The 13061-nt window shown below is 42.8% G+C and overlaps 1 protein-coding gene across 1 annotated transcript in view; it reads left to right on the top strand.

The window, feature by feature from the left end:
• Window positions 1-13061, top strand: part of LOC137502360 (zinc finger protein 90-like) — a 100194-nt gene that overhangs the window by 48661 nt on the left and 38472 nt on the right. The window contains exon 5 of the mRNA XM_068229371.1: window positions 12070-12181. Within this exon, the coding sequence (XP_068085472.1) occupies window positions 12070-12181 (112 nt within the window). The remainder of the gene's footprint in view (window positions 1-12069; window positions 12182-13061) is intronic.

Here is a 13061-nt window from a genome sequence, read left to right as displayed (position 1 = left end):
AAATCCGGTCTATCTTCTCACATGAAGTCTCACACAGGGGAGAAACCATATTGTTGCGACGTATGTCGGAAATCATTCATCCAGAAAGGCAATTTGATTTCTCATATGCCCATCCATACAGGCGAGAGACCATACTTCTGCAATGTCTGTCGTGCTTCCTTCACCAGGAAAGACTACTATGCTATTCACATGCGTTCTCACACGGGCTAGAGGCCATACTGGTGCAATGTCTGTGACAAGTTATTCAGGAGTAAATCCGTCCTAGCTGTTCACGTGCGAGAAGCCATACTGCTGTAACGTCAGTCAGGGAGTTACTTTAAGAGACCATGTCAGTAATCACACAGACGTTAAGCCACACCACTGCAATGTGTGTGGCAAATCATTTATCCAGAAACGCACGTTATCTGTTCACATGCGGAAACACACACACGAAATGCCATCAAGTTGCAACGTCTGTGGGGAAATCTTTCAGCAGAAAAGTCCATCTAACAAAATGGCAGTCTTATTCACACAGGCGCTAGGCCATACTCTGTGGAAAACAGTTCATCGAGAAAGGCACATGAACTTATATGCGGTTCCACACAGGCGAGAACCCATAGAGGTGCAATATCTATAGCAAATCCTTCTGCAGGTAAGCCTTCCAAGCATGTCACACAGATGAGAAGCCATACTGCTGCAACGTCTGTGGGAATTCCTTCAGCCAGAAAGTCCATCTAACAGGTCACATTCGTACTCACACAGGCGATAAGCCAATCTTATGCAATGTCTGATGCAGGGTTTGCCGCAATAGATCCCACCTAGCACGTCGTATGCGGACTCACAGGCGAGAAGCTATACTGATGTAATGTCTGTGGCAAATATTCAGCCAAGAAAGTCACTCTAACCATTCAGATCAGAACACACACGATTGCCCAGTAGTGCGATAAAATGTTCAGAGAATCATGTAAGTTAACCATGCACATGTGAACCACACTGTGGAGATGCTGCATTGCTCCTTGTTTCTTAGCAAATCGTTCGCATGCAGCACCACGCTGTCAGCTCACACGGCGAGATGACTTACGAGCGTTACGTCACGTCGTGATTAAGCCGCACGTGATTTAATAATAATGTTATTTTGCTTAACGTCTCACTAACTACTACACAAGTGTCCGGAGTTCCACAAGACCTTCTCCAAATCCGGAGACGTAGCGAGGCACATGCGACCGCACACAGCAGAAAAGTAATAAGTTATTCAGCTAGAACGGCACCTTTTCTGCACACCTCATAATGTACACCGTGGAGCGGTCCGTCACTTTGTGCCATTTTCTCTGAGAGCAAATCTTCAGGTAACAGAATGCCAGGTCCGTGTGCGAAAAGATCAAAGAATATTTCATGAATTACCGCTTTTTCTCTACCATGGACGACTCGTTTTCTGTTTTCGGAATAAAGTAGAAGTTTGCTCATTAACAGTCGTTGGGGAGCCGTCCAGATGCGAGGATAAGAAGTAATCCGGATGAACATCATATGGCTAAGAAAAGTGGTAAAAGACTAGAAGCGCAGGAAAGAAGTAATCAAGCTTTTGAATAAACAATTCATGGCAATAAGTGCCGAATCAAGTCATAATAGGACGCAATTGAAGAAATTGTTGCTGAAATCTGAGCACACCTGTGCTGCCCCTTCCTGCATGTAGTGTTCCTTTAATTATGAATAGACCAGTAGCACAAAACTGTGCATGCTTCCTCGGCACTTGTACGGTAACATTGTGTCTGTTAGCCAGTTCTGAATGCAAATTGAAAGTTCTACCTCAGTGCCCGTAGATATTAATGAAGATCACGTAATTCTCAAGGGGCCTCTTTAAGTAGGGACTCGTATGTCGACAGCTGCAGTATACTTTTCTCCATTTTTGTTTACCTGGTGGCAGAGAATTGGCCTCTCTCTTTTCTTTAACGGAGCCACAAGGAAGTTACTAAAAATCTCTTATATCTCAGCGTTGCATGTGTTGAAGAGACATACTGAGTACTGAACCCTTTTCCTCCTGTCAAACTGATGTTTGCTTGTTCCAGGTCTTAAGCATGAATTGTTGACTCTTGTGTCTCAGGGGGTTCTTAATGGCTCTTCTTCACTTCCAAACATGACTATTTGGTATCGAGGAAGGCCTACATAAATTCAAAGCTTACATAATCTGACGATGTTTATTCAATAAAAGACAATGAAATATGATGACTTGTGTGTTTACAATTATGGCAATAAACAGTGGTCTCCGGTCAGTCACATTAATATAGCGCTGCGGCTGGACGATTTCGGGTTGAAATAAATATCCACCACAAAAGAAAGCCTGAAGGTCTATTTACAGAAAACCAGTTTATGGTTCACTAGAAAACAACATGAAATTCAACCTGCTCAGCTCCATAAACAACTGTACGTTATGCTTCCGATTTCTCGATCGTCTAAATATCAGGAAGTGTTTTCCATACCTTTTTAATTCAGGCCATCCACTAACTGTCCATCAGTATAGGATGAGATACCTGGACCCTCAATGGAATCTGAGTAACCTCGAATGCACATCACTGAGCTATCATGGTCACCCACTATATTAATGTTCAAGGTTGAGGAAACGTGCGTGATGACCAACGTGACCCTCCAAAACAAGTGGACTTCAGGTGCCAGTGAATAATAGCAGAATTACACAACATAAAGTAGTGTTATTTATATTAAATGAATGATGTTTCATGAACCAAAACAGCAGGTTGAAGTCAGTGATTGGAATAAATTTATGTAAGCCTCTGAAAAGGAATCCTGTTAACATTTAGTTATAACCTTCAGTCAAACCCCAAAATAAATTCGACTCATGTGTAACCCTGACATGTTATAGGTCACGGAATTCAACTACATCCACTCATATAGTCGTACTAAAATATAAACACAAAATATTACAACTCCTTTATGAACAACATGGCCATAAATCATGGGTAGCACATGGATTAATGGCAGGATTCTACTACATCTTATGGAATACCATGTGGTACCGACTCTTTGTGTCAAACTGCAATACTCACCTCTCATCTAGGAGAAGTTGGCTAGCTACATAATTTCACGATCCTAGCATGGCTGAACAATCCCAAGAATCCCTTCCATACACTTCAACCACCATCCTGCCTTCCACTGAAGGACACGCCATCGAATATATGGAAATCTTAATAACTAAGGACAACCTTCTGACACCAAAGTAATTATTTAAACGCTCAGTGGCAATACGAACTATGACTGTGTTATGGAAACTTCGAAAGTAGAGTACATAGTCAACTGTTCGGGAATGTTACTGAGAATCCACTCTGTCATTTGCCTATGCAGTAGAATTGAAATTCAAATTACTCCCCATTTATACTTCCATTGTGGAGATTTATCTCCCATATGCAGTTATCAGGCTGTGCCTCTTATAAGGGCTTCTGATAAGTTCACCTGCATACACCCCAGCGTCAGTGGGTAGGGTCTGACACAGCCCATTCTGATGAGTCTAGTGTCAGACCTAAGACGAAACGCTGGTTAATAGAGCAAACGCTGGAAAAGCCATATATCTGATATGTTTTTGACATTTATTTTAACATCAATAATGTTGTAACACGGCCCTCTATTTCCAAAGAGGTTCCGCCTCATAAATGTGAACACCTGTTATCTCGTCAAACCGGTTTATACCTGTCGCTCTCCACTGGCTTACAAGTGAGCAAACAAATCTCGCCACGGATGGCCTTTTACTACAGCACAAATCTTCGTCCAAATCCTTGTATCATCAGAATTTATCGGTCAACATTATTGCCATCACGAATTATTTGAAGTCTAATGGGATCTGTGGAATTTGATATGCATTTCACTGGTACTAATGGAGTTATTGGATGAACCAAGAATCCCTCTGGATACAGGATCCTGTTCAGTGTTCAGACAATGGACCTTACCATATTTCAAAACACGCTGTCCTGATGATTTTCCCTCGAGCATTTTTACAAAGAAACCTGGGCATTATCTACACTATTACCTCTGAAGTATCTACTAGGAGCATGTCTCACAAACTGAATCGCATGGTTTCATAACTACATGGACAAATAGAACTTATCTACCACCCACAGTTATGGACAGTTACGAAGTTTCTCACTTCATTAGGAAATACAATACCCCAGACGCATGACACTGCCTTCAACATAGACCCCAAACCTCAATAGACCCAACCCCGAGCTATCATCTCCTGATAAATGTATCACAGACTGTCCCTTCAAAAAAAGCATACCACGTGGATTGTAACTATTACTCATTCCATTAATTATTATTTCAAAATGTTTTGCCCAACCAAGGAGCGTGATTATACTTATTTTGCAGATGGTTGTGCTTTCTTCTCCTGCCAGAGTTTCTTCCCCTTTTGTGTTTATCAACTGTTCTTCCTTCTGTGTAACTGTGCTCTAATCTTGTGTTTTCAGCAAAGTGATATTTGTTCACCAACGTTCTAAAGCTAGGCGTGTCCCATATAATTTCATCTGGTATGTTGATTCCTTGAAGGTCCTTTTCAATTTCGATTATCCCGTTATTCTGACTTTTAGTGAGGAGGGATTATTAAATACCTTTTTAGTGAGTCTTTCATCATCTATTCTTTGAATATGGCAATCAATCTACAATCACCTTTTTCAAATATTGTATCTGATATTTTCTCAGTATGGTGACATAATTCCGGAGACCTATTCATCCACACTCCTATGCATACTTGGTCATGTTTTCCCTGAGGACTTCTCTTTCTTTTTTAGATCATTTTAGATAATGATCTTTCTCCACTGATCAAGGTTTCTGACGTGTGTAACATTTGAGGCTTAATTACGGTGTTATAATGTTTTAATATAACGTTCCGGGATACTGATTTTTGTCCTACTTTTTCCATGAGATTCTATGGCCTACTTGTAATATAGAAATATCTCTCTCTCTGTTTGCTTCATGATTTAATGCAGATGGTTGGATGACTTCACCAAGTATTTGAAATTATTTACCTGAGTTATTTTGCCAACAAAGTTACAAGATTTTGTTTGTGTAATTATCGAATAGATTCTTCCATGTATTGGGTTTTCTAATATGAGTCTTTGATTCGTTTTAGATGCAATTGCATGAAGTTTTCCAAGGACTGAATTCATTCCTGCCTATTGATGGATAAAATAATGAGACCTTTTGTGAAGGCGGAGCATTTGATATGAACTTTATGATTAACTAGCTTCACAGAAAATGTCTTGAGGCAACCTCAGATGCTAAGTATCTTAGTTAAACTGCTGAGATAGATTAAAATCGAATTCTCCCCTGTCTTCATCTTATTAGCGTGATAAAATCAGTTATCGTTATTAGTATGAGATAATATTTGTAAATATTATTTCTTTTAGTGATGTAGCCACACGCCAAATAAATAATTATTGTAATTACTGATATTTACGAATTAGAAGTAGACCAGAAATTTCCAATCTGCATACACAACTGATTCTACGTCTGTGGACATGATATCTCACAAATTAACATACAATTACTCTAAATTTCACTGCTATACTGCAAACATATTCCGCATTACGTGTGAACAAATTTTATGAGGAATGCACTCAATCTAACGTCCCATCCTGAAGAAAAATATGACTAAATATCGGTTATAACACAGCGACACTTCTAACACACGCAAGCATCGTAAATTTCTACTTGTGTCTTCTCAGCACAAAAATTAATAGCTGAAACTGTGATAAACTTCCACTAAAATATTGCGAGGTCAAATCAGACCTATACATAGCAAAATACACCGGACTACGTTGTAGAAGTTACTGGAATACACAGACTATATTTAAGTCAGCTCCCATTTTCTGCTCATCGTCGTCCTCTGTATGTATGGGTTTACTGGTTTATTTTACGCAAGTTTTCATAATTATATTTTGCACTTTGATTATTATTTTATTTCTGTTATTCACCTAATTCTAAGAATCTGACAGACAACACAAAATATGTAGCCTTGCAATTTGCTCGACACTAATATGCATTCAGGAAACTCGCCGAGACTAGTATCTTCGCCGTCCCAAAATCAAAGTCATGCTTTTAGTGGTTGAACACCCTCAGTGCTATCCAACATCCAGATCATCTCCCGTGATGACATTGAGACACTCACAGTGGATCTCAATTAATAAGCCACCAGGTACTGCATTTAGACTTGTGGAGCCTTCCAGTATCAATATGTGAAGTTTGTGGTTGGTGACATCAACAGTCATGATACAACATGGGGCTTCCCTGGTACCGACGAAAGAGGAGAGGCTAGCGTAGAATGGACAGATTCGTGCAATCTAATTCTACAGCATGATAACAAACTTCCAGTATCATTCAACCGTGCGAGATGCAGGATGGATATTATCCAGATAATAAATTACAGTATCTGCGTAAGCAAACACATATCTCGGTTTTGAAAGAAATCAGTGGGGCAAACAATCCCTCATCATCCTGTTATATGCAAGATATATGCTGCAATCTGACCGCAGACAGTTCCTTTCCATACATACATCTTCATTACAGACTTTTCAGCGTTCAGTCCGCGACCCTATGTGAATTTGCAAAACGCCACCACAATCCTCTATTTGCAACTAGTTCTGTGGCCTCGTCTTAGTTCCATACATCTTACCTTTAAATCGTTAGATCCTGAGTAACTTTTCGAAGGCGATGTCGTTTTAAGAAGGCTGATCGGGGCAAATGTACTGTTTCACTGCAGGAGAACGTTCAGAATATAGAGCCTTTTCCTTAATCATGTGATGATTATGTACATATCGTGAAGTTTTTCTCGTATCCCAATTCGCTGACGGTGAACACTATATAAAAAAACTATTGGAATATTGAGAAACTATCGTGATCTCTTTGAGAGATCCGATACCGTCCAAGCTGGGGAAGATTTCTTAAAAGCGATATCTAATAACAGGAGCTATGGGGGAGACTGATCCAAGGAAAGGTAGCCAGAAAGGCTAGAGAGGGTTGTGCGAATGTACCAGCTAAACAGATTGCCCACCAGCTCGTGGAAAATGGTAAACCTCAACAACAGATTTCAAATGTTTACGTTCAGAAGAATTAGAGTCTAGTCATGTTATGTGGCTTTTCTGTATGGCAGCCATTGGCAGTTGTAAGCGCGGTAAGGCAGAGTGAGGTAGACGACATCAGATAACAGCAGATTATCCACGAACCTACTACGCTGTCGTAGCATGGGGAGAGGTGTTACTCCCACGTGCTGCGTCCCAGGTGGCGTGTATGGGGTCTTACCTGGCTTTCCGGTCGACATGAGCGAAATAATATAGCTCTGGCGGACCAAACACACAGATCTCTGTGGGTGGGGGACGAGACCAAGGGATGCTGAATTTGTATCAAATGACTTGTGCTGAGTTCCCCTATCCTTGTGATTAACCACCACGAACTGAGGAATACCATGTGTCTGTTGGAGGATCACTGTGTGTTTACAGTACCCACCACTATGACGGAGGCTAACCCTTTGCCTAGACTCGGTTAGAGGATCCCAGGGAGATAAAAGAAGCTAACGTCGCTCGGTTGTTTCAGCATCAGGTTGTGGAAACCATGGGTGTGCGTTCCGAGGAACACCACGGGAAAGTACAAGTCCCATAGATTTGTACAACTATGTGAGGAACACCACGGTATAGTACGGGTCCCTGTGATTAGTTACGCTATGTGAGGAACATCATGGGAAAGTACAAGTCCCATAGATTTGTACAACTATGTGAGGAACACCACGGGAAAGTACAAGTCCCATAGATTTGTACAACTATGTGAGGAACACCACGGGAAAGTACAAGTCCCATAGATTTGTACAACTATGTGAGGAACACCACGGTATAGTACGGGTCCCTGTGATTAGTTACACTATGTGAGGAACATCATAGGTCCGCGTTGCATGGAACACCACTGGTCTAGGATATACCTGTGATTAGCACCCACTATGTGAGGATCATCCCGGTATAGTTCGTGTCAATGAGATTTGTACAACTATGTGCTTCGTTCCCAGGAACACCACGGGATAGTACCAGTCCCTGTGATGAGTACCACTATGTGAAGAAGACAATAGGTTTGCGTTCCGATGAAAACCACGGATCTGGTTTTACTTGTCATTAGTACCCTTATGTGAGGAACACCACGGGTTAGTACGGGTCCCTGTGAATAGTACCACTATGTGATGAATTCTGGGATTTACCTGTCATTAATACCCACTATGAGGGAAACACCACTGGATAGTACGGGTCCCTGAGACTTGTACAACTATGTGACGAACACCATGTGATTGTGTTCCGAGGAACTCCACAAGTCCAAGTTTTACCTGTCATTAGTACCCACTATGTGAGGAACGCCAAGGGATAGTGCGAGTCCCTGTAATTAATTCTCACTCTGTGAGGAAAACCACGAGATAGTACGGTTCCATGAGGCTTACACAACTATTTGACGAACACCATGCGATTCCATTCCGAGGAACACAACGGGTCTAAGTTTTACCGGCCATTAGTACCCACTATGTGAGGTACACCACGGGGTAGTACGGGTCCCTGACACTTGTACAACTATATGATGAACACTATGGCTTCACGTTCTCAGGAACACCACGCGATAGTACGGGTCCCTGACACTTGAAAATCTATATGACATACAACATGGGTTTGCGTCCCGAGGGACAGCATGGGTCTGGGTTGTACCTGTCATAAGTACGCACTGTCAGGTTCACCACAGTATAGTACGGGTACCTGTGATTAGTTCCCACTCTGTGAGGAACACTACGAGATAGCACGGGTCCCCGAGATATGCACACATTTGTAAGAAACACCATGGTTTTGCATTCCTAGGAACGGCACGCCTCTGAGGTTAACCTGTCATCAGAACCCACTGTGTGAGGAACACCATGGGATTGCGTTCCGAGGGACGCCACCAGTCTGTGTTTTTACTTGTGATTTGTACCCACTATGTGAGGAACACCACGGGATAGTACGGATCCCTGTAATTAGTTCCCATATGTGATGAACACCACGGGATAGTACGGGTCCCTGAGATTAGTACTATTATGCGAGGAACACCACGGTATAGTACAGGTCCCTGTGATTAGTACCACTATGTGAGGAACATCACAGGAAAGTACGGGTCGCTGTTATTAGTTTCCACTCTGTGAGGAACACCACGGGATAGTACGGGTTCCAGAGTTATGCACAACTTTGTATGGAAAACCATGAGTTTGCATTCCTAGGAACACCACGGGTCTGGGGTTTACCTGCCATTAGTACCAACTATGTGAGGAACATTACTGGATAGTGCGGGTCCCCGACACTTGTACAACTATGTGATGAACACCATGGCCTCACGTTCTCAGGAACACCACTGGTCTGGGGTTTACCTTCCATTACTACCTACTATGTGAGGAACACCACGGGATAGCACAGGTCCCTGTGGTTAGTACCACTATGTGAGGAACACGACGGGATATTATGGGTCTCTGAGACTTGTACAACTATGTGACGAACACCATAGGTTTGCGTTCCGAGGGACACCACCAGTCTGTCTTTTTTACTTGTGATTTGTACCCACTATGTGAGGAACACCACGGGATAGTACGGATCCCTGTAATTAGTTCCCACTATGTGATGAACACCACGGGATAGTACGGGTCTCTGAGATTAGTACTATTATGTGAGGAACACCACGGGATAGTATAGGTCCCTGTGATTAGTACCACAATGTGAGGAACACCACGGGATAGTACGGGTTCCAGAGTTATGCACAACTTTGTATGGAAAACCATGGGTTTGCTTTCCTAGGAACACCACGGGTCTGGGGTTTACCTGTCATTAGTACACACTATGTGAGGAATACCACGGTATAATACAGGTCCCTATTTTTTTTTTTTGCTATTTTGCTTTTACGTCGCACTGACACAGATAGGTCTCATGGCGACGATGGGACAGGAGAGGCCTAGGAAGTGGAAGGAAGCGGCCGTGGCCTTAATTGAAGTACAGCCCTGGCATTTTTCTGGTGTGAAGATGGAAAACCACGGAAAACCATCTTCAGGGCTGCCGACAGTGGGGCTCGAACCCACTATCTCCCGATTACTGGATACTGGCCGCACTTAAGCGACTGCAGCTATCGAGCTCGGTCAAGTCCCTATTATTAGTACCGCTATGTGAGGAACACCACGGTATAGTACGGGTTCCTATGATTAGTGCCACTATGAGAGGAACACCACGGTATAGTACGAGTCCCTGAGATTTGTACAACTATGTGAGGAACACCACGGGATAGTACGGGTCCCTGAGATTTGTATAACTATGTGAGGAACACCACGGAATAGTACGGGTCCCTGAGATTTGTACAACTATGTGAGGAACACCATGTGCTTCGTTCCGAGGAGCACCACGGTATAGTACGGTCCCTGTGATTAGTTGCGCTATGTGAGGAATATCATAGGTCCGCGTTGCATGGAACACCACTGGTCTAGGATATACCTGTGATTAGTGCCCACTATTTGAGGATCATCCCGGTATAGTTCGTGTCCATTGAGATTTGTACAACTATGTGCTTTGTTCCGAGGAACACCACGGTATAGTACGGGTCCCTGTGATTAGTTGCGCTATGTGAGGAACATCATAGGTCCGCGTTGCATGGAACACCACTGGTCTAGGATATACCTGTGATTAGTGCCCACTATTTGAGGATCATCCCGGTATAGTTCGTGTCCATTGAGATTTGTACAACTATGTGCTTTGTTCGGAGGAGCACCACGGTATAGTACGGGTTCCTGTGATTAGTATCACTATGTGATGATCACAATGGGTTTGCGTTCCGAGGAACACCACGAGTCTGGGCTTTACCTGTCATGCGTACAACTATGTGAACAACACCACGGATAGTACTGTTCCCTGAGATTTTTACAACTATGTGAGGAATAACTTGAGTTTTCCTCCGAGGAACACTACGGGTCTGAGTTTTACTTCTCATTAGTGCCCATTATGTGGGGAACACCACGTGTGTCGCTTTTACCTCTCATTAGTACCACAGTGGGAGGAACACCGCGGGATAATACGGATCCCGGTGATTAGTACCCACTATGTGGGTAACACCACGGTATAGTAGGGTCACTATGATTACTATCCACTATGTCAGGAATACCGCGGGGTAGAACGGGTCCCAGTGAATAGTACTCACTGAGCGGGGAACACCATGGGTTTGCGTTGCCTATGGGTTGCGCCCTTATATGTGGAGCACCGAAAGTTTTCGTTACTTTTGAGAAATACCATGGTTCTTCTTTACCAGCGATAGGTACCGTTATGTGGGGCCGTTCACCTAGATTTTCGACATCATTAGACAAAAAGCTTCATCGATTCAGGGATGTGCTTTGGAAGCAGCTCCTTGGTCAGTATATGCCATTGTTAGCTTCTGGGAAGGTGGGGCATTGCGAACCGGATGCACTGATTGCTTTGTTCATCGTCATGTTTATAATTGTATTCGCAGGATTGATCGTTGGAATTCTTTTTAATGTTTAATATTGTGAGTTGGATGCGCTGATTAACTCGCTTTCGTATTCGTCCATTCATTGTTCACAATCGAGATATGAATTCTGGTCAGAGGTTGAATAGTTGGACTTTTAAATTGTTTTTACATTTCGTATTATTAGGGGCCGAGGAGCTAGATGCTAGGCCTCTTTGAACTACAACAATCATCTTCATCATCAATATCATCATCACATCACGAAGGTGTGGAGTAGACTTGGCTAATTTGTACACACGTGGCAGTTCCGTCATGAGGAAGGTAATCACTATACAGCCCAGGAGATTTCTGGGTGTGGCTGTTGTATGTTGAGTACAGATTGAAGTATGTACACATGGCCGAGTGGAAAACAGTCCTTCCTCTATTATACATAACGGAAAGGCGAGGTAAGCTGAGCCACACCTTGTAGGAACACGTCATTCCACTCGACAGCCACAAGCGTTGCCTGATTCCCACTTTCATGGCAGTTTCATTTTGCTACATCTTCAGAGCCACACCAACAAAGTGTTTTATGTTTCTTTTCAGAGAAATTTCTTGCCGCTTCGGGTTGCTCTCCCGTTGACTGGATGCCACATCTTCAGTACACTACTGACCTTCATACGGAGCAGATTCCTGGGAATGCCTCGCTCAGTTTCCGGTGGGAAATTGGCAACTACTAACGCAATTCGACCACGTCATACAGCCAAGACACCGGCCGTGAAAGACTAAACCGACAATCTCAAAGAGTTCAGGAAGCTCTCGAGCGGGCGGTGGTGAAGTGACTACCCGCATCACCAAGGACATCTTAAAATATCTTCCTTCCAACACATTTACACAAAAGTCTAAATTCGCTTGGACTCTTCCTGTAGCTGCACATCTCCCTTGCTAGTGTTCTCTCAGTGGACCATCCAAATGGTGCCTTAAATAAAGACATCCAATTTTGACACAAAGTAGAGGCCCATTTCGACCAGGACCGATGTTCCTGTCATAAGGGTATTGCTGACTTAATCTGATGGTATAGATCAGGGGGCATGATAGCCTAGTATCATTGTCGCTGAGCTGGCTGCGGTTGGAGTTCTGGCCACGGATTTTGGGAGTTATGAAATGAAGGCATCCTCTGGTTCGGATTCCACATTACACTAGAAACCCTTGGTCATGATCAAGTTATATATATTCATGAAAGACAGGGAGTTTCCCTGCAGAAGAGACTAATTCATCTTGGTGTTTCTTTATTCCCAGTTTTCCAGAGACTTCTTTTTTTACATGGTAAATTGACTATACTATATGATATTGGTCTGGATAGAAAAGACATACGAAGTGTTGACAACCTGTATTAAAATCAGTCCGCATCTGTTAAGGTTGATAACACCAAAACCTGTGCTATTGAAATAAAGCAAGGGATGAGTCAAGGCTCTGTTATAACTCCACTCCCCTTCAATAACTGCTGTGAAAGGGTGTTTTTCTTGAGCACTCCAAGGAAAACAGGATATCAGCATGGTTAAAGGAATCGTTATAAATAAGCTAGCTTATGCAGATGA

This window comes from Anabrus simplex, chromosome 10, assembly GCF_040414725.1.
Source record: "Anabrus simplex isolate iqAnaSimp1 chromosome 10, ASM4041472v1, whole genome shotgun sequence".
In the NCBI taxonomy this organism is placed as follows: Eukaryota; Metazoa; Arthropoda; class Insecta; order Orthoptera; family Tettigoniidae; genus Anabrus; species Anabrus simplex.
Note: the sequence above shows the minus strand (reverse complement) of the source record. Positions and strands in the feature narration are given on the sequence as shown.